This window comes from Ahaetulla prasina, chromosome 2 (assembly GCF_028640845.1).
Source record: "Ahaetulla prasina isolate Xishuangbanna chromosome 2, ASM2864084v1, whole genome shotgun sequence".
NCBI lineage: Eukaryota > Metazoa > Chordata > Lepidosauria > Squamata > Colubridae > Ahaetulla > Ahaetulla prasina.
The window spans coordinates 147,075,536-147,101,145 of record NC_080540.1 but is presented as its reverse complement, the minus strand read 5'-3'; the positions used below and the strand labels follow the sequence as shown (position 1 = coordinate 147,101,145).

The following is a 25,610-nucleotide window of genomic DNA, read 5'->3' as shown; positions in this document are numbered from 1 at the left end:
ACCAGAGCATATAAAACATTTGCTAGACCAATTTTGAATACAGCTCAACTGTCTGGAACCCATACCACATTTCTGACATCAATACAACTGAACTACTGGGCTTAGAAAATTTAGAACTATGCCGTCTTCAACACGACTTGAGTTTAACTCATAGAATCACCTATTACAATGTCCTTCCTGTCAAAGACTACTTTAGCTTCAATTGCAACAATACACGAGCACACAATAGATTTAAGCTTAATGTTAACCGCTCCAATCTTGATTGCAGAAAATATGACTTCAGTAAAAGAGTTGTTAATGCTTGGAATACACTACCTGACTCTGTGGTCTCTTCCCAAAATCCCCAAAGCTTCAACCAAAAACTGTCTACTATTGACCTCACCCCATTCCTAAGAGGTCTTGTGCATAAGAGCACAAGAGTGCCTACCGTTCCTGTCCTATTGTTTCCTTTTGTTATATCCAATTAATTTAGTTATTACATACTCATACTTATATATATACTTATATATTGTATAGTTATTTTATGCTAATGCTTATATATACTGTGTGACTAAATAAATAAATAAATAAAATAAAAAGGACCGAGCTCAGATGATGAATGCGGGGCCGTGGTCTCCCTAATACTTTCCTCCCTCCCAGGGATGGCTACCCTTTCTTTTTAATACTATTCGGAGGACTGACCGACCCGCCGCCTTCAAGGGCCGCGGGACGCCGGGAACTCGCCTCGGCAGTCTGATCCTGGAACACCAAGGAGCAGTTCCCAGGAGGGAAAGCGGGATTCGTTCCCCACCCCGTCTTTTCTGAGGCGCACCAGCACCTCCCGGCTGTACGACTCTTGTGGGCGTTACTCAAAAGCGCGCCCCGCTGAGAGCAGCAAACCTGCGACCTCAGCAACGACACTTCCGGGGCTCGGGCCGACTCGGCTCTGGCCACGCCCCCCACATGATTTCTCGTTCCTAGAACTCCACTTCGCCCGGCCCCAATGGGGGGGTTCAAGGTTCACAGGACTCCCGGAAGTAACTTTTTTTTCCTCCTCCTTGTGCCATTCAAATTCCTCGTGGCTTCTAATTGGCCCCCGGAGATAGTGAGCTCTCTGATTGGGCAAAGAAAGTTCGGTGCGCGTCTACCTACCTTCTCGTCAATTCGGCCTCTCGCTAAGAGGTATGAAGGACATGTGATCTGCGATTGGGCAATCTCAGCTCCAGAGCGAGCTGTGATTGGTTGGCCTCGCCGGACGGCTCCGCCCCTCTTAGGTCACCTTATTTGTTGTTTATGAAACCTCTCGAATCGGCTACCTTTCTACTGGCTGGTTTACTCGTCGATTAAAACCCCAATTGTCTTTTCTATTGGCTGGAGGCTTTTTAACTCGCTATTCCGCCTCCTTCGCTGCATTGGTGCTTAGAGCTGCTTGCCCGTCCTTCCCTTCGCGGAGTTCCAATTAGCTAGATGAGGCTAGGGTGCGGTTTCCCGTCAGGCGATTGGTCGAGAGCACGTTCTAGCGCCCCAGGTGCCTAGCGGCCATTGGTTTAGAAGGCAGACTGACTCCGCCTTCCGGCACAGAGTTGGGTTTGGTTGAGGTAGTTTGTTTGTGTGCGAAACAGTCGAGGGCCGCGAAGTGGGGGGAGCCAGTGCCGTCTCAGGTACCTGTGTGGGGGCTCTTAGGCCGCGCCGGGCTGTCCGGCGGCTTCTCGGGGGATCGTTTTGGCTCCCTGGGAAGTGGCTCCCTCAGACCGCAGTGGCTTGACTACGCGGGGGCTACAGGATGGACTTAGGCCCTTCGTCCCGGCAGCGGGGGGAGCAAGCGGAGGGGAGTGGGCTTGGCTAGCGAGTCCTGACGGGGCGGCCTTGTGGCTGGGGTGGGTGGATGGATGGGGCAGACGGGGGGGACGGAGGCTAACTGGAGGCCCTGGCGGGTCTTGGGGACGTGGGCCTGCCCCTTTTCCAACCGGCTACCAACTTGGGAGGGATGGATACGTGCCACACGGAGGGTGGTGGCCTGGAGAAGCCCGAAGTGGGGGCGACCAGAGGGGTGAAGGACTTGGTTAACGTTAGAATTGGGCTAGGAGGGCGAGTTTGAAGAGGGGTCGCCGGGCCGCGAGCGTCGTAAGGGAACGTACGCGTCAGAATGGCGACTCTTGTCTCTACCGGGGCGATGTTCCTGTGTTTGTGTGTGGCCTTTCTGACGTAGGGAACCAACCGGGCCGAGTTACGAAGACTTGCTGTTTCGGTGGAAATGCTGGCGGCGGCGGCAGGGTGGTGGAGATCGGAATAATAAAACGGGCCTAGTGAGAAGTTCAGGGGTTATTAATCGATCCGTAGTTGAGAGAGAAACTCTGCGGAAGGGGATCGTTCCCGTACCGTAGTCGGCTCGATATCGTTAAGCTTGCCTTGGTTTTAAAGAGGTTAGGAATTGCTGGTGGGGAATAGATTGCATGCTTACTCATTAGTAAAATCTGGGTTGGCGTAGGAGGGACCCATCAAAGCTTCCTAGCTAGCCTGCCTTCTTGGCGTTGGGAAAGCAGAACTTTGTACTACCGCGATAGCCGGTGAACTTAATAGTTGTTTAGCATTTTGCTAGCTGTTGTACGATCCGAGTTTGGTTGCCTGACTTGTTAAATGCTTTCTTTGCCCGTTTGCCTTTCCGTGTTTTCTTTCTGTTGAAAGATTTATGTCTTCTCATAGCACTGAATTCCTCCCCGCCTTCCATGGGTTTCTTGATCAATTATGGTTTCTTTCTTAAATGTAAGTCACCTAGGAGGGGCAAATGGTTTTGCCCTTTCAAAGATTTACCGATTGCCTGGTCAGCAATCACAGAGTGTCTGTGATTCGGCTTAAATTTATGGTAATAGATAGGCATATGTGATGCTTTTTACTAATTCTTGTAATTAAGCTCTGAAAGGCATATTGAGGCTTCATGGATGTTTTAAGGTTCTTTTCCCTTAAAGTTGTACTCCATTAAAAATGCATTTGATGTGGGAAAGCTGCCCAGAAAACTAGAGGGTTAGCGCTGATGTTCCTTATTAAATCAGTATGAGAAGTAGACTTAAGCCAAGATGCAGTGCTTAATGTATCCTACATCCAAAAGATACTGTAAGGCTTTGATAGCTGATGGAAATGCATTGATACCAAGCTTAAAACTAAGACGGGTGCAGTTGTGAAGAATAAGTGAATGAATTTCCATATACTTTATTAGGGGTTATTTAAGAAATTGTGATTTCCTAGATTGATTTATCCTGAATTCACACAGGTGTAGAACTAGATTCTGGATATTATGAAGGATACACGCCTTACGAAGTTTAGCAGTAAACTTTATGTTGTTTAATGGTGAGAAACTTTCTTTTAATCTTCACAAAATTTCTCTAGTTTTATCATAATTGTTCTTAGCCATTGTTGCAACTTTTTTTGTTAAGCAGGAAAGTGATTTTTCTAAGCACTTGATCTGTGTAACTGAGATCAAAGAATGTATATGAAAATAAATGTGTGTTTACAAGACCTGACTAAAATGATAAGTTAGTGTAGAGGTGCATTACTATTACTTAAAATTGATGGTGAGTGGGCTCACGAACCCATATTTTTGGCCAGTACTGTGTCTTCCATTTTCAGTTTGACTCTGCTCTTGTCTTTTTCCTCCATTAAAATTATAATTTTAAAGTTATATTTAGTTCTTTCTTTGTAAAAGGATTTCAACTGTCTTCCTACTGTCTTTACATGTGCATTTGCTTACCAGTACTAAAAATGTCCCATCACTAGTTTTGCATAATAGTATTCTTTACTGATAACAAATCTCTTTCCCATTGTGGAAAATAGTGGCTTTTAACTTGTCACTTTATATGACATACACCTTGGAATCTAAAAACTAGAAGCTCTTCATCTTGGAAACACATCCTACTTTTTTTTTGTTACAAAGGTAAACTGGGTAATTTGCTAATTGTATGCTAATATTGATCACAAGAAATAAATAAAAAGGTTTAATGGGTTTTACGGTTATGCTTTAAGTGCTATATGTAGTAAGGGTAAGTTATCTTCATAATTTGCTTTTAAGCTTTCTCTGAGTATAAAGCAGGAATTTAGAATGCAGACTGACCTTGGGGTCTGTATCATTCCTTACTGATATTAGGAGATTAGGGTTCCTTCTCCTGGTTCGCCTGTATGGTATAATCGGACAATTTCTTGACTTGAGCTATTTGAAAGTGAAGTACTTTGTCTTAATCTGAGTGAAAAGATAATGGTAGTTTTTGTTGGTAAGGAGCTCTCTAACTCTATAGAGTATTGGGTATATTTACAATATATAATTCCTGCTAGGATTTAATAACCTTTGTATTTTCTTTCTTCTTTGTATATTAATCTGTTTTACTTTTTATCCCTTGTCAGCAAACAGACAACCTAATATTGAATCAGTTTTTAAATAAGATGAGATCTGTGTACAAGGAGTTCCATGAATCTGAAAAGTAGCCTTTCTATTTAGGTCTTCAACATGAGTCTGGATAGTAGTTCTCTCTTGATCAGGATATAAGGAAAGAACCTACTTAAAAGTAGGTAGGGACTAATCATTTTAGGACTGTGGTATAACCAGTATTTTGAACTTACTTCTTGAACACAATGTAAATATTGGAGTAGTAGCAACATTTGCTTGCTGTTATCAGCTCTTCTTGGAAGATGAGGTATTGCTTTTAGGGGTCACTTTCAAAGGTGGAATGTATTTTTATATAGATTCTCTCATACTAACAGAGTCTTAATGTTACTAAAGTGTTGATCCAAATGGGAAAGAGAACCAATTACAGTGGTAGGTTGAATGTTCAAGCAGTTGGAAACATTCTCTCTAGCTTGTCAAAATTCAACAATATAGAACTTAAGTGGTAGAAAAGATGTCCAAGGAACTACACAGTAATAATTTTATTGAACTGAAGGCCAGCAAATTTAATTGAATACTTTAATTGGATATTTTTAGTGTTATCTTCAACTTCTTGAAATCAAACATATCCTTTTTAAGAGCTTTTGTATTCCTTTTTAACGTGTAGCATGTGTGCTACCAGATCTTTTTATTATCTCTGTCTTATGCACATCACCTATACACATGCTACTTGCATATTGCACTACTTACCCATATATGACTCTTACATAATTTTATTAACTGAGCAGGTCTGCTTAAGCAATTAAAGTGGAATTATGCCTTGGGATGGAGATGCATCTATAATCATATGCATGGATAAATATTTACAAAGGTGAATGTTCTTGATTTCAGGCAGAAAAGGGTCATTTTTCTTTAGAATAAAAGAAAGTGACATGTTTATACATAGTGGTTTGAAATTAATGACAGTTTGTGTTAGAAAGAGTTCTCCAGGGTATATTTGCTGCTTTAATGCACAGTAAACAGTTGCTTGTCTACCTTGTCAATTTAGTTAGGTCTAGCTGAAGATTTAGTGTGAGGATAGGCTAGTCCTATAAATTGAGAGAAATATTAGTATTAATGGTTAGTAGGTAGCGTAAACAAGATAACCTTGCATATAATCAGATCTTTAAAGAATATATTGCAAATATTGTTAGGGAACCATATCTGATGGTTCATTTCATATTGCCACAATTTTGCTAACAGATCAGTGAAATAGGGCTTTGGGATTCCTAAGATGAAGAGTCTGAGGTAATAACTCAACCACTTTCTGCATCTAATTCTTAAGCTCTAATATAATATACATGGCAAACGTCAGCTTCCCATCTTGCTGTGTTAGTATGTAAAGACTCTCAAGCTACGACAATGGTTTCAAATCTTCTAGATTTGTCCTTGAATATATGTTGGCATATATATATGTAGTAGAAATATAGCTAGTTGCAAGTGTTAAAATGTATATTTCTGCTTAAAATAGAGGAAAGTTCACCTTCAGGACAAAGTCCATCAGCTATTAAACCTGAAATTAGGAGACTCAATTATTTATTATTCTAATGACTTTAGCATGTTTTTGCCTAGCTTTTAGAGAAGCATATAGAATAAAACAATAGTGTGAATTATATTTCTGGAGGACCTCTGTGAAAAATCCAGTCTTCATTACTTGAACAATGTATTCAATGTACTAAACTTCACAAAGAGTCCAAGGTTACCAGGGTGGGAATTTCTATGGGAATTGCAGCACAGAGTTTTCCATACTTAGTATATCTAAAATGTTCATAGTTTCAGCATCTCAAAACTAACTTGTTTAATGTAAATAAAGCTCAAAACTTCATACCCAAGAGGTAGATTGAAAGATGGTCTCAACCTCAGTTATTTGGTGATGGTTAAATGTATTTTCAGAATAGAATTTATAAAAGGAAGGATTTCTGAAAAGAGAAGATCATTCTGATTTACATTTTGGATGTAGTAGTAGCAACTGGTATCACGGTAGTAAAAGAAAGAAGATTTACTTTAACAAACATGCACAAATGGTTAATCGGTGTAACTCATTAATACTGGTAAATGTAAATGCTCATCCCATCTTAACTAATGCTCCTTACATAAAAATTCATTACTATCCATGTGTCCAGTTTACCACATTATCTTCTGTATCTTTGCTGTCCAAAGGTTAGAGTTTCTTTGCTAAATTTCTTTACTCTGTGTCCAAGGAGGGTTTCTTTTCCTGCAGAAAATTGCCTAATATATATAGTTCAGAAAGGGCCTTCACTGGAGCAAGATAGGAAGTGTTAATCTTATTTTTTCCAGTTCTAAATTAGTCAGAAGGAAATACAACTTGTACAGAAGAACACTGCCAGGTTTTGAGTGAGTTGCAGAAAAATCAGAGTGGACTCGTGAACTACTGCTGACAGTAGTGGTTTGCTAAAACAGTGGTTTTGAATTGAAATAATAATGACACACCACTTCCAGTGTAACAGAAAAGTTATGAATTTTGTTTTGACAAATCTCTACAAACTTGTATTCAGATTGCTAAACCTGGATTATATATATGAGTGAAATCATAGGTGAGTTGTCTTCATAAAAATGGAATAAAATAATCTTAAGGACATTTATTTAGGCATATAAAATGGATGTTGAACATGATTCTGGTATTAATTATGATAATATTTTCCCAGAAAGTCTGTACAGGAAGTCCAAGTTTAAAAATGTTCATCTTAAAGACAACTCCTTCCTTGAGTCAAACCTCTGAAGCTGCATAATGCTTTCATGAGCATCTTGAAATAGTACATGCGTTTTTAATAGAATATATAGTCTGTTTTCAATGGTTCATGGAAGCATCGTGTGGTTTCAGTGATTCATTGGCTCAAGGAAGGAGAATGCTATCCACCATTTTGAGTCAGATTACTTTGCCTTTAGAATTGTAAAAGATTGAATTCCAGTGGTTGAATTGGGGGCTCTCCTTGCTGGAAGCCTCTCTCCCCTCTAACTTAGTTTTAAGTATGAAACTTAAAATTGTAAACAACTTGGTTGCTGTACTGTGCATCCCTGGTGTGCAAAAGTACAACTACAATAACCCGTTTCAATTTAGATAACAAAGATGGAATTAGGGAACGGAACTTGTTCTTAACTTTATTTTATTTTATTTTTTTAATTTATTATTTATTTATTTATTTATTTATTTATTTATTTATTTATTTATTTATTTATTTATTTATTTATTTGAATTTATATCCCGCCCTTCTCTGAAGACTCAGAATGGCTTACACTGTGTTAAGCAAAAACTTTGGGGACTGTCTGAAAAAACTTTTATTTCCTATGAATTAATTTTAATCACAAGAGACCATGGGAAATGATCTAGAACCATTTGTTAACTGAAGTAACCATCATCAAATTTTATCATATTTTAAATATTGTATGCTAACTTTCTAGGGAAAACCCATCAGTGGAACCTCTAAACATAAGAATCTCATGGCTAACAAAGGAGCTATAATCAAAGACTCCAGTTTATCTCTAACATTGGCTGTGTAGAATTATAAAATGACTCAAAAAAATAACATTCTTTGTAAATAATGAACATAAATAATAATCTCCCAAGACATATGAAAGTTAATTCTGGACTTCTTATTATTCAAGCTTACAAAAAACTATTTGTGTGTTTTAAGCATTTGGTGGATAAGATAAAATGCTTGGTTTTTCCATTGTCAGCCATCTTGGATGTATACTATAGGAATCTAGTGTACATCTAATGTAGAATGAAGAGTGAAATCAGAATCAATTTGACATTATATGAGGAAAAAATTTCCAAGGAACTACTAGCAATTTCAGCATTTTTTCTGCATTCAGATGGTTAATCAGCATTAGGAATTCCAACAACAACAAAAAAGGCAGAAATAGTCTTATATCCTACATGATAATTTCTTTAGTTGCTTTCTGATTTTTATTGATTAGTGTTACTGGCTTCAGAAGCAAAACTAATCATTTTAACGATAAATTTCCATTTGCCCAGTGACTTTCAAAGATATCAAATGTTTGATTCGCTTTGCTTTTAGTTTGACATTCCTTTAATTATGATTGCTGATGATAAGATTGGTGATGTCATCCACTGCTGAACTGTCATTGAGTGACGTGCTAATTTCCTGTGTTTCCACACTTTTAGAATCGGGATGATTAATAGCACAAACCACAGAAACTATTTTCATCTGGTATTAACAGAGAAGGGTGGATAATTCAGTGCCCAACCAACTTCAGAAAGGCATTGCTTCCATAATTCAATGTGTTCTGCTTCCCTGGATAATACAGAGATACCATAACCCAAGAAGCTAGGTAACTTATGATGAAAAATCAAGGCAGTGCAAGCTTTTGGGTTGTATGAAGGATATGACATCACATTTGATGTCAAATAAATTTCATCAGTTTAATAGGATAAATTGGATGAACTATTGAAAGATTTATCGGTAGTCCTTGACTTATGACCAGTTGCATAATGACCGTTCAAAATTACAACATTCAAAAATTATGACTTTTTTTTTTTTTTGTAAAAAGTTTTATTTTCATTTCCCAACAACCTATTCAATATACAGTCTCTTATTCAACATTAGTCATTAACTTTCATTTGTTACTTATTCGGACCTGCCCAGCTACCACTTCCTTCCTTAACAAACCTTTCCTCCTCTACTTTCTTCTACTTTCTTCATCCTTCCTCTCCTTCGCTTTTCTACATCCTCTCCTCCTTCCCTACTCTTCTCTTCCACCCTTTCTAACCCTCTCTCTTTCCCCTTTCTTCTTCCTCTCCTTTCCCCCTTTTCTACCTCTCTCTTTCCTACCTACTTTCTTCCTTCACTCACTCCTCTCCCTTTCCATTCCCTTCTGAAATGGCAGCTGAGCAGCCCCGCTTTCATTTCAAATTATTTCTATTTCTTAATTACATATTCAAAAATTATGACTTCTTGAAGTTATGACTACACACCACTGCCTGACACCCCCCCCATGGTCATGTGATTGCATTTTAAAAATCTTTTTTAATTTTATAACATAAGAATTCCATTTTTAGTTAAACAGTGTGTTATCTGGGTACAAATATTTTTAGGAAATAAAGTGTTTACAACAATATTCATTACATTGGTATTAGTTCAATAATAATAATATAATAATTGCTTATCCATTTTAACAAATCTCCTTTGTATCATTAGTCCTTTTCTTATATCTACATGTTTCTAACTTCTGTTTTTATTGGTAGCATTGATAAAATAAGTCCCATATCTAAAAGTATTCAGTTTCTTTCTTTGCCTTAATTGTAAGTGTTAGTTTGTCCATTTCTGCACATTCTAATATTTTTTTAATTCCATTTTCATCTGTAGGGCTCTCTTCACTTTTCCACTGTTATGCAAATACAATTCTAGCTGCAGTTAATACATGTAAAATCAAATATGTATTCCCTTGTTATACTTATCCGGTAAAATGCCCAACAAAAATATTTCTGATTTTAAATCTATATGTTGCTTTATCATTTTTTCCAACCATGTGTGTATTTTTATTCAATTTTTTTTGTTTTGGGGCATGTCCACCACGTATGATAATATGAATCAGGTATTTGATGACATTTCCAACATTTAGCAGACATGTCCTTAAACATCTTTGCCAACCTTGTGGGTGAAAAATGCCACCTATAAAACATTTTATAAAGATTTTCTTTATATGCAGTTGACATCGTTAATTTATAATTCCTAACCCCTATTCCTATGATTTTGCATTTTGAGTGCTTAGCAAGCAGCCTGCAATTAATGAGCCATGGTGGCACAGTGGTTAGAGTGCAGTACTTCAGGCTACTTCTGTTGACTGCTGGCTGCAGTTTGGCAGTTCAATTCTCACCGGCTCAAGGTTGACTCAGCCTTCCATCCTTACGAGGTGAGTAAAATGAGGACCCAGATTGTTGGGGGCAATAGGCTGACTCTGTAAACAGCTTAGAGAGGACTGTAAAGCACTGTGAAGCGGTATATAAGTCTATTGCTATTGCTATGACTGATAATAGTGTGGTCATATGATTGCGTGTTGTGAAAGTTTTTTACTATTTTCTAGCAAAACAATATGCATTTGATAAGATGTATTCAGATTTATGACCATGTGATTTGCTTAATGACTGAAGATTCACTTATAAATATGGTTATAAAATTGAATCTGGCCACGTGTCTTATGATAACAATGACTGTTCACCAAAATTCTGGACTCTATTGTCATAAATTGAGGACTACCTATAAAACATTGTGGAAAAAACTGAGCGACATAGGTAAATTTATATCTCTTGGAAGTTTGGGTAAATGGATAGAGTTAAGATAGGAAATTGGTGGAGAAATTTTAAGATGTTCAAATGTTGTCAGAAGTGTGTGTGTATATGTGCATGCATGCACACATTCAGATGAATGAATGAATGCATATTTATTTATTTATTTATTTAATCAAATTTTTATACCGCCCTATCTCCCGAAGGACTCAGGGCGGTTTACAGCCCGATAAAAATACAAATATAATACAAGATAAAACACTAAATTAAAAAACTTATTTAAATAGGCCAAAATTTAAAATTACAATTAAAATGGTAAAAACCCCATTAAAATTAAAATTAAAATTAAAATTCTAGTCCAGTCCTGCACAGATAAATAGATGTGTTTTAAGCTCGCGGCGGAAGGTTCGAAGGTCAGGAAGTTGACAGAGTCCTGGGGGAAGTTCATTCCAGAGGGTGGGAGCCCCCACAGAGAAGGCCCTTCCCCTGGGTGTCGCCAGTCGGCACTCCCTGGCGGACGGCACCCTAAGGAGTCCCTCCCTGTGAGAGCGCACGGGTCGGTGGGAGGCAATCGGTGGCAGTAGATGGTCCCGTAAGTAGCCCGGCCCTAAGCCATGGAGCGCTTTGAAGATGGTTACCAAAACCTTGAAGCGCACCCGGAAGGCCACAGGCAGCCAGTGCAGTCTGCGCAGGAGTGGTGTCACATGGGAGCCACGAGGGGCTCCCTCCATCACCGGCGCAGCCGCATAAAAGTATATAGCCAATATGTTGAAGTAATCCAATCTTATGATGTAGGATATCACAAAGAGAGATGCTTAAGAATGAATGAGTGATGAATGAATGTGAATTCAGTTAAAAGTGAGTGACTTTATATGGAGGCTCATCATGTAGGTCAGTGGTAGTCAACCTGGTCCCTACCGCCCACTAGTGGGCGTTCCAGCTTTCATGGTGGGCGGTAGGGGTTTTGTCCAATACTGAAGCACTTTCCTTTTTTTTAATTTAGTTGAGTTTTTTTTTAAAAAATCATAGCATTATTTAAAAACATTTTCATTAGGTTTTCATAAAATTCCCTGTGACAATTTAAATTTCTGAAAATATACTATTTGTATTGCCCGCACATAAGTTTAGTTCACGTTACGTAAGTGAAACTAAATGGCACTATAGTGCGACTGCAAACAAAAGAGCCTTGTTCCAGAATAACTCGCGCATCTCCCCCCACACCACCCAGCTGTAACACACAAGCAGAGCTGGTAGCCGGCGCCCCCCCCCAAACCCCAATCCATGATGCGCAAGAGGCATGCGCAGAGGACGATACATGGCGCATTACTGTGGAACCGGTGGGCAGTTAGAAAATTTTACTACTAACAGAGATACAAAAGTAGGCAGTAGGTATAAAAAGGTTGACTACCCCTGGTGTAGGTAGAATAAATGAGTGCTGAATTACAAAATAAATATTTGAAGAAAGATTGAAATGTGAGAAAAGGAATGGATAAAAGATGCTTGATGGAATCCTGAAAAACAAATACGAGAAGTTCAAAGAAAAGTCAGTCTATCAAATATTGCATAGATGTACTGGAACCAAGGTTAGAAAAGTATGGTGAGGTATAGTGAATCATGTCAGTGTCAAATAAATCTAGTCAGATTTCCTCTCCTTTCCTGTTTTTGCTTTACTGCTTATTTTTCCCCCTACATAAATAAGGTTGCTTATCCCAAACGGGTTGAATATAACTATGTCATTATTAATTTAGTTATTTGTCCAGCCAATACGTTTATACATGGGTGTTTGAAATATTAATCTTTTTACTGAGTTTTCATTTCAGTCTGTACCTTGCCTCTAACTGGAATATGGCTGATAAATTCTTGTTATTCTGGCTTGTAGTCAGTGTGTAATGGCTTTGCACAGTTAGTAACAACATTTCCTAATCAGATCACCTTTAAAAGTGCCTGATTAAATCACCTAGAAGGCATTTTGATGCCTGTTGCAGCAGATATAGCAAAGTCTTAAGGCAAAATATGCTAGTCCTGTGTTTTTGCTGAATAAGAAAATGGACTTTGACTTTGATATAAGGATGACTATTTAAAAAAAAGACTTCCTAAAATAATTTCTAGGAAAGATTTCACAACAGAAACCATTCTGGCAGTTTCTTCTATTTCTTTGAGATATTTCTGGTAAAGAAATACTGCCATAATACTTTGAATTAAAATATTTTAATTTAATTAATACCAAATAAGTTATTTTACAATATTTTTGTGGAATGATATAATTTACCTTTAATATATAACCTGTAACACTGTCAAATGGAAGCAAATTGGATGAACCCCTATGTGTGTTATAAATTTTTTCTAACGTTTAAGTAATGATTTTATACAATAGGTTCATACTGTGACCATAAGTGAACTATAATAATAATAATAATAACAGGGTTGGAAGGGACCTTGGAGGTCTTCTAGTCCAACCCCCTGCCCAGGCAGGAAACCCTACACCACTTCAGACAAATGGTTATCCAACATCATCTTAAAAATTTCCAGTGTTGGAGCATTCACAACTTCTGCAGGCAAGTTGTTCCGCTTATTAATTGTTCTGAGTGGAACACTTGTCTGCAGAAGTTGTGAACTGCTAGATATGTCAGACAAGTCTAGGAATCTTTTGGAAAATTTAAGTGATTGCAGCATAATGTGTCCACCAGTTTGTGCTAGAATAGAATAGACTATGCTATGAAGTTTGTCTAAGAAGTATGGGTAGGGCACCAACACTTTCATTTTTCAGCTGTTTTATAGTTAAATGTAGGTCTTGAAAAAGATTTAGCTGTATTTAAAGTTGCTTGGTAATATCTAATAGTTTACTTGACCCTAAGACTATGGAACTCTTTCAGAAGTTCTTTTTCACATCATGCTGAAGTGCATACAAACCAGCTGTCTCCAAAAGTTAAACTGGAGTTTTTTCCAGGTTTGTGTGGATGCTTGGAAAGCTACACCTGTCTTGGCCTGTGCATCCATACGTTGCTGTCTTGCTTTTTGCTCAGTAAATTCTATCCCTGCTTGCATTTGACAAGCATATAGTTTGGCCACCTTCAATCTGATTCTCTTAATGTGTTGAATGAAAACCTACTTAATTCTTGGTTGTCATGCCCAAGATTTATATTGGTTCTATGCATTAGATTAGCTTAGAAACCAGGAGACTGTGAACTCTAGTTTCATCTAAGACATGAAAGCCGGCTGGGGGACCTTGGGCCAGTCACTCTCAACCCACCCCACCTCACAGGATAGTTGTGGTGTGGAAAATAGGAGGCGGAAAGAGTATTAGGTATGTTCAACGCCTTTAGTTATTTATAAAGTAATAGATGTATTAAAATACAATGTAATAATATAATAATCTATATAGAATGCACTGAGTTGACCTCAGTAAGATAAGAATTCCATTGATAATTACTGAATCCCATCAAAGATCAAGCTAATCCAGCAATGTGGCCAATCAGAACCCTGTGACAAGCACACAAAATGAATGTGAAAACTAGAGTGCTTCTATCCATAACTTGGGTTTGCTAAAAGGGCTTCCAAATAAAGTGCCTTTCTTTGTAGCCTGCAAAGAAAACCACTATAAAATTACATACTAGGGTTTTTTGTCAGTTGTATTTTCAGCAGTGTTTTGATAATGCTTGAATATTGTATTGGGTTTGATCTCCACTTTTAGATTAATCTCATAGTAACAGGCTTTCCACAATATGCTATGTATAATTTGAATAAATTATAACAGTGAGTTTATACAACACCCTTTGCAAGAATAGGGCTTAATGCACTGTAGGAATCAGCCCACAATTGCAAAAACAAAGCTACATGAGTAATTTCCTTTAAAAAATATTAAGAGTTTTGATTACAGTAAAAACTAATACAAACTAAACTTGGAGAAAGAGAAGAAAAGAGAAAATAAGTGCAAAAAAAGACAAAGAAAAGTATTATATGAAGTAATAAGTATTATATAAAGTAATAAGTATAAATTGAAATCTTCATCACAACAGAGATAAACACATTTAATAATTCCTCACCCCCGTAAGGTTAAACAGATATCTCTTTGTTCCATATGTCATCCCTTATCTATATCAAATCCATAAAACATCAAATTTTCAATCCAGCAAAAAGTCCATAAAGGATTGTAAGAACTGAATGTGTTATTTCAACCTTGATTAAATAAATAAACTCTTTTATTGTTAACAGTCTTAATCTTTAATTCAATCAAATCTAGTCGTAGAATTTGTTTTCAATTCTTTTTTATCTCATCGGTCAGATTTTTTCAAGGCTTTCACAAGCCTCTTTTGTAAATCCACTAAGAAGTTTTCCAAGTCATTTCTTGATTCATCATTTATATTTCCCCTTTCATTCTTAAAACTGCAGTCAGTTTCTTTTATATATCCAGTAAAACATCATTTTCAAAGTCATTCATTTGGCCTGTCATTTGTAGTTCGACTTTTGGTACTTTCTCTGTCTTGTTAGATAATTTTTTCCTACATCTGTCAATCCTTCCTTAACTTCTTTTGGACATAGTCCATAGAAGCAGACGTCATTACTGACAGTTTTGATATTGTACTTACTAGTTTCTGGCTCCATTCTTCAAATATTTCTTTTTAATATTTCCAGTGTTATAATGTTTTGTTGCATGAGTAATTTCCTAAAGCCTTAAAGTCAGGAAATGTCTTAGTATAATTTCCAGTTGTCTGATGGTAATTGTACTTTTGGTTTGCTTACAGTTTCCCCTTATATCATCTTACTGCTCCCAATGAAACTTTGGAATAAATTTTTAAATATTGGAGAACATACATCCAGACAGAATTTATCCACATTTCAAAATATGTATGGTATATTCCGCATTTTCAGAAGTCTTTCACCAAACTACCATTATATTGCAAGTAGAATCTTATTATTAGATAATTTGAATTCATAATTGTTGGTAGGTTTTCATGTCTTGACTGTACATCTCTATCCAAAGCATCTAGATCACGGATGTCAAACTCGCCCTGTCACGTTGCTGTCACAAGACGTATCACGACGTTTTTCCCCTTCGTGGAGCTGGGAGGTGGGCGTGGCCTGCTCATGATGCATCTGGCCCATGGGCTGCCAGTTTGACACCCCTGATCTAGATGATATATGAAAGTTACTTATTGGCTGCATTCATGCATTGTGCTGAACTATGATTTGTTGAGCCAGGATCAGTCCTGCAGTTAAGCAACACAATAACTTATTCAGCCAGTTCCCAGTTCATTTTCCTTCTTCCTTGAGCTTTTTCCTGTCTTGTATTTCTGTGGGTTGCTTTGATGGAGAACATATCTCAACCATAAGCCCTGATGCCCATTTCTATTTTATTTCATATCTCAACTACAATCAATAACTGAACATTAAAATATGGTTTCAAGAATGAGACCGTTGCCATACAACAAGTTATGACTTCTTTGCTCTCATTCACATATACAAAGTAAAATGAACAACCCTCAGAAAATCTAAACACAATTTATACTGTGATCAGCATAGTCCTAAAACTTAATATGTTGTAAACCTAATGGGAATTCAGCCATTGTGCTTCATGAACCATTGTTTATGATCTAATACAATATGTAAACTTATCATAACTATGCCGTTGCTTAGAATTAATAGCAACTTGATTGAGCACATAATCAGAAGTAAATATATAAGAAATAAAGCAATACATAAATAAAATTATATATTATTGATATATAATTTTAATATATGCAGGTATATATCCTTAATTTACAAGAGTTTATTTAGCGACTGTTCAGAGTTACAACAGTACAAGAGATACTTATGACCATTTTTCACTTTTGATCTTTGTAGCATCCCCATGATCACATGTTTAAAATTCAGATGCTTGACAACTGACTCATACTTACGACTATTGCTGTGTCCCAAGGTCATGTGATCCTCTTTTGCAACCTTCTGACAAGCAAAATCAATGGGGAGGCCAGATTTATTTAACAACCAGGTTACTAACTTATCAACTGCAGTGATTCACTTAACAACTGTGGCAAGAAAGTTCATAAAACGGGGCAAAACTCACTTAACAAATGTCTCACTTAACAACTGAAATTCTGGGCTCCATTGTGGTTTTAGGTTGAGGACTATAACCTCAACCTATAGGAGGTTATAGGTTGAGAGAGAAGTAAGAGAGAAGTAAGAAAAGAAGAGAGAAGTAAGAAAAGGGCGGGGTGCGGTTTGTTCTCTCTTTTACACATTTTTTCTTTGCCGAGTCTGTCAGAGAGAGGTAGGGCAAATGGGTAGCTTGTTCCTGCAACGCTGCATGCATATGGCAGCTATGCAGATATATTTTCAATCCTGCTCTGAATTGCGATTCTGATTTTATTTTTTAAATGTTTGAGGTGTTTAAAATCACTTTAGATAACAGAGACTTGATGTTAAAGTTTGGGACAAATATATTTCAGAGGAGAGACCCAAAAATACCTCATGTAGGTAATTTATTTACATTTATATCCCGCCCTTCTCCGTAAGACTCAGGGCGGCTTACAGTGTGTAAGAGGAACTTTAAGCCATTGTTGAAGAGGCCTTAATGGTTTAGTTTGAATAGTATGCTAAGTTATAGTGGGTGAGTTTGTACAACATACTGTGCCAGCGTTTCTCAAAATGGAACTGGGTCCAGCATTGCTTTGCAGAGCCAGAGGCATACCTTTTTCTTGCCTCCCTGCTTCCATTCTGACAATAGAAAAAGAATTACAGACAAATAGCTTGAAGCTTGATTGAAAAAAGATTGCAAGAGATCAAAAAGATAAAGAAAGCATGCAAGTAATAGATTAGTTTTCTCCTTACTAAACATTTCTCTCACAAAATTATTTCTCTCAATGATAGTTTCCTATACTTGTCATATTAGGAATTGCCTGGCCTTCGTAATTTTTAGTTTTCTCCTCAAGTGGACCCTAAAGAGCAGAAAGCAGAGAAAGAAGGGCCGTGGTGGCTCAGGCTGTAAAATAGCCTGTTATTAAAACACAGCTGCCTGCAATTACTGCAGGTTCTAGTCCCACCAGGCCCAAGGTTGACTCAGCCTTCCATCCTTTATAAGGTAGGTAAAATGAGGACCCAGATTGTTGGGGGGGCAATAAGTTGACTTTGTAAATATACAAATAGAATGAGACTATTGCCTTACACACTGTAAGCCGCCCTGAGTCTTCGGAGAAGGGCGGGATATAAATGTAAATTTTTTAAAAAAAGTTCTCTTCTAAATACATCTTGCATCATATGTAAATAATACCATAGAGTTCCCTTCAGTGTAGACATATTAAGATGCTGATTGACTTACTGGGGGTCAGAAGTTCATTTTTCCCCCCTAAGAGTTCATTATGACTTGGTGAATCCAGAACAATAATAGAATTTAAAATAGGAAGAATTGGGCAGGTAGCAAGTTTAGTTAGTTTAATATGTGGTTATTTATGCCAAAGATATCAGTTTGTTCTAGGAAAAATGTATGTCTTAGTGGTGTTAAATGAATGCAGTGGGGAACTGATCTTTCCGTATTACTGAAGTTTGCATGGACAGATTGTCTATAAATCTTGGTCAGATTTCTAATGACACTGAGATGTTAAGCACTGTTCTAATGTAATATTTGCCCGAGTTCGAAGATGTAGTCCTTTAGGTCTTTCTCTGATTATTACATGATGTGACAGACAGACATTCCATGCCAAGAGCTGCTTGCTACACCTTAAGGAATGCAAGCGAGAAAGAGATCTACATGAGTTGCTGACTCATTGATCACAGAGATTCAACACACACATGGTGGTGCTTTTCTTTCTAGTTTTTACTATGGAAGGCTGATATTTTTAATGGTTTGGTTTCTGTCACGGTCCATTTGAAAAATAATTTGTTTCTTAAAGATTGGGCACTGAGACTTCAGAGTTTTGATCCCTATTTGTGGTGCTTAGGTAAAATACGAGGGAGAGCAAGAATCTAATCTGCTTTTTTGCTGAGTTAATTTTAATTGGCTCCGATGGTCTGCTCTGCTTATGGGCTAAACATTGTTACATATAAAACAAGGGGGAAAGAATAATATATCTGTGCTTGCAAGTCCTTTTATTTTATTTATTTTTATTTATTTTGGAAAATTTATACAGCTGTCTATTTGGTCACGGTGACTCTAGGCCGCTTACAGTTGCTTTTTTCATTTCATACGTGGAAAAACTAACCTTGTTATCTCAATGTCACTTAAGTTACATTGAAGTAATTTTGTTAATCAGTTCTCCCAACTCATCCCTTAATATATTTGCACTAGAGCCAAATCCAAACCTTTCTGGTCCCCTTCACAGATTATAACATTAACTAAGCTATTTCTTATTTCCGAAGTCAGCTACTTGGTACTGGAAGAAATTGTCGTCCGGTTCGAAGCAGGTGGGGCAAAAAATTCCTGCGTGTCAAACTCTGGTCAGCGGTGGTAGTTCTTTGCATTGGCTGGAGCACCCGTTGCTCTTGGAGTCTAGGCCATGACCAGCAGAGGAGCTGCCAGGCCGAATGGGCAATCGCAAGCCAGCAAGATCTGCCAATTCAAGCTAGTACTGTTGGGTGAATCAGCAGTAGGCAAGTCCAGCCTGGTGCTGCGTTTTGTCAAGGGGCAGTTCCATGAATACCAGGAGAGCACCATTGGAGGTAAGGAGGCTTCTGCATGCAGTCTTTCTTCTTCCAAGGAGGAATATCTATAGCTAAAATGTTAGATCACACTTGGGCATATTATGATGTGGGCCACAGACAGTCCATTGAGGAATGCTAGTTCAGTCTGTGGCAACAGGGGCGAGGGATGGGGCATCAGGGTGGCGGTGAGGGGGCAGCAGCGGGGGGGATGAGTGCCAATGCCTCTCTACAACAGTTAATCAGTTTCCCATGTGGCCCTTGGAAAATTAATTGTCCACCCCTGCTTTAAATACTCCCTAGATGCTACCCTTGCTATATTAATTCATAGTCTCCCTTAGGACATCAAGATTTATTTTTATGCTTCCTAATTCATCCCAAAGTACTCTGTTCCTCATCTTCAAGAATTCCAATGGGATAGTGATGAGATATAATCTAATACAGTGATTATTTCAATTTTTTTCATTTTAATAAATTTACAGACATTTCTAAAATTCTGTTTTCACTTTGTCATTACGGGGTACTGAGTAGATTAATGAGAAAAAATGAATTTCAGCAACAGTAGGATCAGGCTGCAGCATAACAAAATTGACCAAAGTAAAGGGGGGTCTGAATACTTTCTGAATGCACAATGTCAGCGTTCCAGAAAATCCCCTCCCCAAGTAAAAACTCCAAAGCAGGCATCTTTCAAAGTTCTTTTACTAGGATAGGTAAACTGGCACATCTGGGAATAATCCGAATCTGAGAGATCCGGGTTTTCCCTCAGTAAATCAAACTCCAAAACCAACCCCTGATCCCTCTGCCGATTACATGCGCCAATCGCCAACCGTCCCATCTCGATACATCACTCCTTCTCCAGCTGCAGGACCGGCCTGACCTTGACCGGCAGGAAAAGTTATTGTGTTGGGCCCCTCTACTAAATCCCCCCCCCTTACTTACCCACACATGAGAAAGTGGCAGCACGGAAGCTTCCAGCCTTGTATGGCTTCCAAAGCTGATACACTATATGTTTCAGTGTATTGTTTTTTTCCATCTTTTCCAATGTTACATTTGTTACTTTGAAAAAAAAATACTTGTAATATTGATTTCCTAAATTACACTCAACATTGAAAAAAATACATGTTTTCTTTTTTCTTTATTTCCAATGTTATGTAATTTTCATTATATTATACTTTCGGAATACACTGTAAATAAACAACAATAGGTCATTATATCATTGAATCCAGTTTAACAACACCCATTTTAAAATGTGTGCTATATAACTAAAATTTTATTTTGTCTATAAAAAGCTATATATGGAGTGATAAGCTATTCACTGCTTTTTAAAATTATATTTTAAAATAATGAACTTGTAAAAATATCTCAGTAACTTTCCCATAATTGCTTGGATAAGAGTGTTTAGCAAAGCAATTAAAAACTTTCTTTTTATAGGGATATTTTTTTGATCACTGAGTCATCAAAAGCCTTCATAAGCACTGTTTACGTATGAACTTATTACATTTTTGCAAATTAAAACCTAAGGTTTCCTTTAAAACTACTATTTAAATGTTAAGATGTTTTTTTGTTGGTAATTAGGCTAGGAAGAGATCTAAAATTCAGTACCAATTAGAGACGTGGGAAAAAAGTTTTTTTTTCTTCATATTGTTATTCTGAGAATTTTCAGGCATGTGTTTCTTTATCTTACTTCTAAATAATTTAATCCTAGGAAGCTGCGTCATATGATTTCTACCTGTCTAGCAGGCTCTAGCAAACTTTGCTTGCAGAATAAAAGTCTAACACACCCTTCACTTTTGTGTATAGCCCCGTACCAGTTACCCCTTACATAATTTGATAGGCATTCAAAAATGACCTCCAACAATTTGATGAACAAACAGCTTTAGTAATCTTGTATTTAAATATAAAGGATTGTACCTGTTATGTTCTCATCTCAGTAACTGACTTTCTGTTGTTTTACAGCGGCTTTCCTCACACAGTCTGTCTGTCTAGATGATACAACGGTAAAGTTTGAAATCTGGGATACAGCTGGTCAGGAAAGATATCACAGTTTGGCTCCAATGTATTACCGAGGAGCTCAGGCTGCTATTGTGGTATATGATATAACCAACCAAGTAAGTTTTTCCTTTTTGCTAATGTGCAGATATGGCAGGAGGGGGTATTTTTTAATGGAAGGGTCTGCTAAATTTGAAATGAATCCACTTTTCCAATTAGTTACTATGTCAGAAAAAAAACCAAGAAACATAGTTTAATGACTTATGTGCTTACAGCAGCAAGAATTAATTTTGTTCAGTGTTCAAAGAAGGATACAACTCTGCCATTATGTGATAAAACTTGGAGAATATGCAGCAAGGGCAAAACTAACAATACATGTATATAGTACAAGTTTAAATTTAAGCAAAAATGGTTCCCCTGTATACAACATATTCACATATCACTGCAAATATAATCACCAATAGTTTGGCTTCTAAGGGGGCTTTAATCTTTACAAACATTGCAAATTAGTGTGATATTTCAGGGTTTATTTCTTTTTAATAAATTTATAGACATTTCTAAAACCCTGTTTTCACTTTTTCATTATGGGGTACTGAGTTTAGATTAATTAGGAAAAAAATGAATTTAACCAACTGTAGCATCAGGCTGCAGCATAGCAAATTGGCAAAAGTGAAGGAGATCTGAACATTTTTTGAATGCACTATATGTTTCAGTGTATTGTTTTTTTCCGTCTTTTCCAATGCTACATTTAAGTTTGAAAAAAAATTATACTTGTAATATTGATTTCCTAAATTACAATCAACATTGAACAAATACATACATTTTCTTTTTTCTTTATTTCCAATGTTATGTGATATCTATATAACAGAATATCAAGAATTTCATTGTATTATCAAATACCGCATTGAAATAATATTATGCAGGTAGTCCTTGATTTATGACCATAATTGAGATTGGAATTTCCATTATACGTTAGTGCACTTGTAAAGCGAGCCATTATGTGACCAGATCTGATTTGATAATCATTTTTACTACAGTTGTTTAGTAAATCAGCATGATCATTAAGCAAATCCAGTTTCCCCAATTGATTGCCATAAATGTGAGCCAGTTGCCAAGTACCTAAATTGCGATCATGTGACTGTGGAGGTAGTGCAGTGGTTGTAAGTGTGAGAAGAGGATGTAGATCACTTTTTCAGAGGTTGTCGTAAGGTTCAGCCACTGTTAAACGACTATTTTATTTTATTTTATTAAATTTTTATACCGCCCTTCTCCCGAAGGACTCAGGGCGGTGTACAGCCAAGATAAAACACGAAATATATACAAATTAAAACATTTAAAACCTAGCAAATTACAAAAAGGCTGATAATTAAAATTTAGTTTTAAAATGTTAGAAATATTAATAAAACCCCGAATTAAAATTTAACACTATTATGCCAGTCCCGCTTGAATAAATAGGTGTGTTTTTAGCTCACGTCCGAAGATCAGGCACTTGACGTAAGCCAGGGGGAAGTTCGTTCCAGAGCGTCGGTGCCCCCACAGAGAAGGCCCTACTCCTGGGGGCCGCCAGCCGACACTGTTTGGCGGACGGCACCCTGAGGAGACCCTCTCTGTGAGAGCGTACAGGTCGGTGGGAGGCATAAGGTAACAGTTGGACTAGTTGGAAGTGAAGGATTACCTACATATCAAGAGTTATAATAATGCAATAAAAAGGGAGAAAAACAGTTTGCCACTTGATCTGAGCTGTAGGTAGTCCTTGACTTACAACTGGTTGCTTAGCCAGTTGAACCAGGTTGAAGTTAACAATTCTCCCAAAAGCTACTTACAATCTGGTTCCAAAGTTCTGAGAGCTTAGTCATGAGACTCCATTTTGGATGCTTGGCATGTAGCTTACATTTACAGCTATTTGCAGCATCCCATAGTCATGTGATCACAATTTCCACCATTTTTGCCCCCCAAAAAGCGGGGGGGGGTGTTTACTTCTGAGTTTTGGCAAAAGACGGACATGGTGAACAATAGGTTAGGGTTAGGGTTAGGCTTAGGGTTAGAAAAATGTAAAATAGAGTCAGTCACATGATAACCTGATTTACAACTATCATGATTTAAACCGCAATGGACAGGCTCCATTACGGTCATATGTCGAGGACTCCCTGTACTGAGATTAATAATAAGAGAAGAATATTACCTTTGTGGTGTCTTCTTGTCATGGTTTCCTAGAGATATTTGACCACTGTGGGAAATGAAATGCTGAAATAGTTATATCTTCCTTTGAATCCAGAAGGTCCCCTTTTATTCCATGAAAATTAGCCAGTTTGAGTAACTTCTGAAATATTGCTTGGTAGTAATTTAGAAATACATTTTTCTTTTGTCTGTATTTCTGATATTCTGTTGTCTGTCTTTTTTGAAAGGAAACATTTGCACGAGCAAAAACATGGGTGAAAGAACTCCAACGGCAAGCTAGCCCAAATATTGTTATAGCCTTAGCAGGAAATAAGGCTGATCTTGCCAACAAGCGCATGGTAGAATATGAAGTAAGTGATACCTTTTGATTAAGATTACCTTTTAACTGAAGTTATTTTGCTCATAGTAAGATAGTGGCTTTTATAATTATGCAAGGCTAAAGCACATGTCCAGGTAAACGGTGTTGACTTTGCCTTTCTTTTGATGAAAGAAAAATTAGATAGCTGAGGGTTTTCCTAGTTTGTCCAGTTGGAATTCTATGACTTAATCTCCATTCTGTATGATATTTGCCCCTTTGTTAGCTTTTGGACAAGAATAAGGCTGGCTACTGTTGGGCTAAGTTAATACTGAATAAGAATTTGGGACCACCATGTTTAGTATTTTTGACTCTGGCTTTCTGATTCCTGAGGCAAATATCTTTTAGCTGTGTCCTTTTAATGAGAGATAACTAGAATTAACATTTAGAGTTTCTGAGTTGAAGGGTTCCCTCCCCCCCAAAAAACTTGAAAGTATCATATGCTTACAAATGTTTTATTTTATTTTAATACTTTACATGCCTTTAGCATAAAACAGATTTGCCACATTTTATTATAAGACTTTTACCATGAGCTACCTTTATTGCTGTACTTTACACATAAGAGAGAATTATTGCTTTCAAAGAGAGACCCTTTACACTGATAATTTGGTCAGAAGGATCTACATAAATAATGTCAGTTTAGAATAGTCACTGTGTATAAATATAGTAGCTGGGAATGTGAGGAAAATTAAATTTTAAGAAAGGATAGTAAAATAACAAGAAAAAGGCTCAGATCTACAGAATCCCTCGATCATTTTTGAAAGAAAAATAACTTCAAAATGATAACAATTATGGTTCATGTACTTGAAATTGTGATGTAAAGTAAGCTTTAGAATGCAATTACTATGTACAGTATGAAAACTAACAGTTATGGCCAGCAATTCACACCCAGGTACTCCTTGTTCATAACGTAATAACATACATAATTTTTTTTTTATTATTATTATTATTATTATTATTATTATTATTATTATTATTATTATTATTATTATTATTATTATTTATTCAATTTTTATACCGCCCTTCTCCCAAAGGACTCAGGGCGGTGTACAGCCAAGATAAAACAAAACAATACAAAAATATGCAATTTAAAATACAAATTAAAAAACTTATTATAAAGGTGGCCTAAAAACTTTAAAAATATATAAAACTAAAACCCCATTTAAAATTAGTTATAAATTTAAAACCAATAAAATTTAGGCCAGCCTCGCGCGAATGAATAGATGTGTTTTCAATTTGCGGCGGAAGGTCCGAAGGTCAGGTATTTGGCGTAAACCCGGGGGAAGTTCGTTCCAGAGGGTGGGAGCCCCCACAGAGAAAGATCTTCCCCTGGGGGCCGCCAGCCGACATTGCTTGGCGGACGGCACCCTGAGAAGTCCCTCTCTGTGAGAGCGCACGGGTCGGTGGGAGGCATGAGGTAACAGCAGGCGGTTCCGTAAGTACCCAGGCCCTAAGCCATGGAGCGCTTTAAAGGTTGTAACCAAAACCTTAAAGTGCACCCGAAAGGCCACAGGCAGCCAGTGCAGTCTGCGCAGGAGCGGTGTTACACGGGAGCTACGCGGAGCTCCCTCTATCACCCGCGCAGCTGCATTCTGGACTAACTGAAGCCTCCGGATGCACCTCAAGGGGATCCCCATGTAGAGAGCATTACAATAATCCAAGCGAGAGGTAACGAGTGCATGAGTGACTGTGCACAAGGCATCCCGATCAAGGAAGGGGCGCAACTGCTGAACCAGGTGGACCTGGTGGAAGGCCCTCCTGGAGACGGCCGTCAAATGATCTTCAAATGACAGCCGTTC

General features: G+C 37.5%; 1 protein-coding gene across 3 annotated transcripts in view; it reads left to right on the top strand.

Annotated features, from left to right (window-relative positions):
• The first annotated feature begins 1,517 nt into the window (after window positions 1-1,517).
• RAB5B (RAB5B, member RAS oncogene family) overlaps window positions 1,518-25,610 on the top strand; it is a 36,799-nt gene continuing 12,706 nt past the window's right edge. Inside the window, exons 1-4 of one of the 3 annotated variants that reach the window (XM_058166052.1) lie at window positions 1,518-1,640; window positions 19,011-19,310; window positions 21,246-21,397; window positions 23,684-23,806. In XM_058166052.1, the coding sequence (XP_058022035.1) occupies window positions 19,148-19,310; window positions 21,246-21,397; window positions 23,684-23,806 (438 nt within the window). In that variant the 5' untranslated portion in view covers window positions 1,518-1,640; window positions 19,011-19,147. Of the gene's footprint in view, window positions 1,641-3,303; window positions 3,325-19,010; window positions 19,311-21,245; window positions 21,398-23,683; window positions 23,807-25,610 lie in introns of those variants that run through there. The other 2 variants (XM_058166050.1, XM_058166051.1) reach the window with 2 other exon arrangements.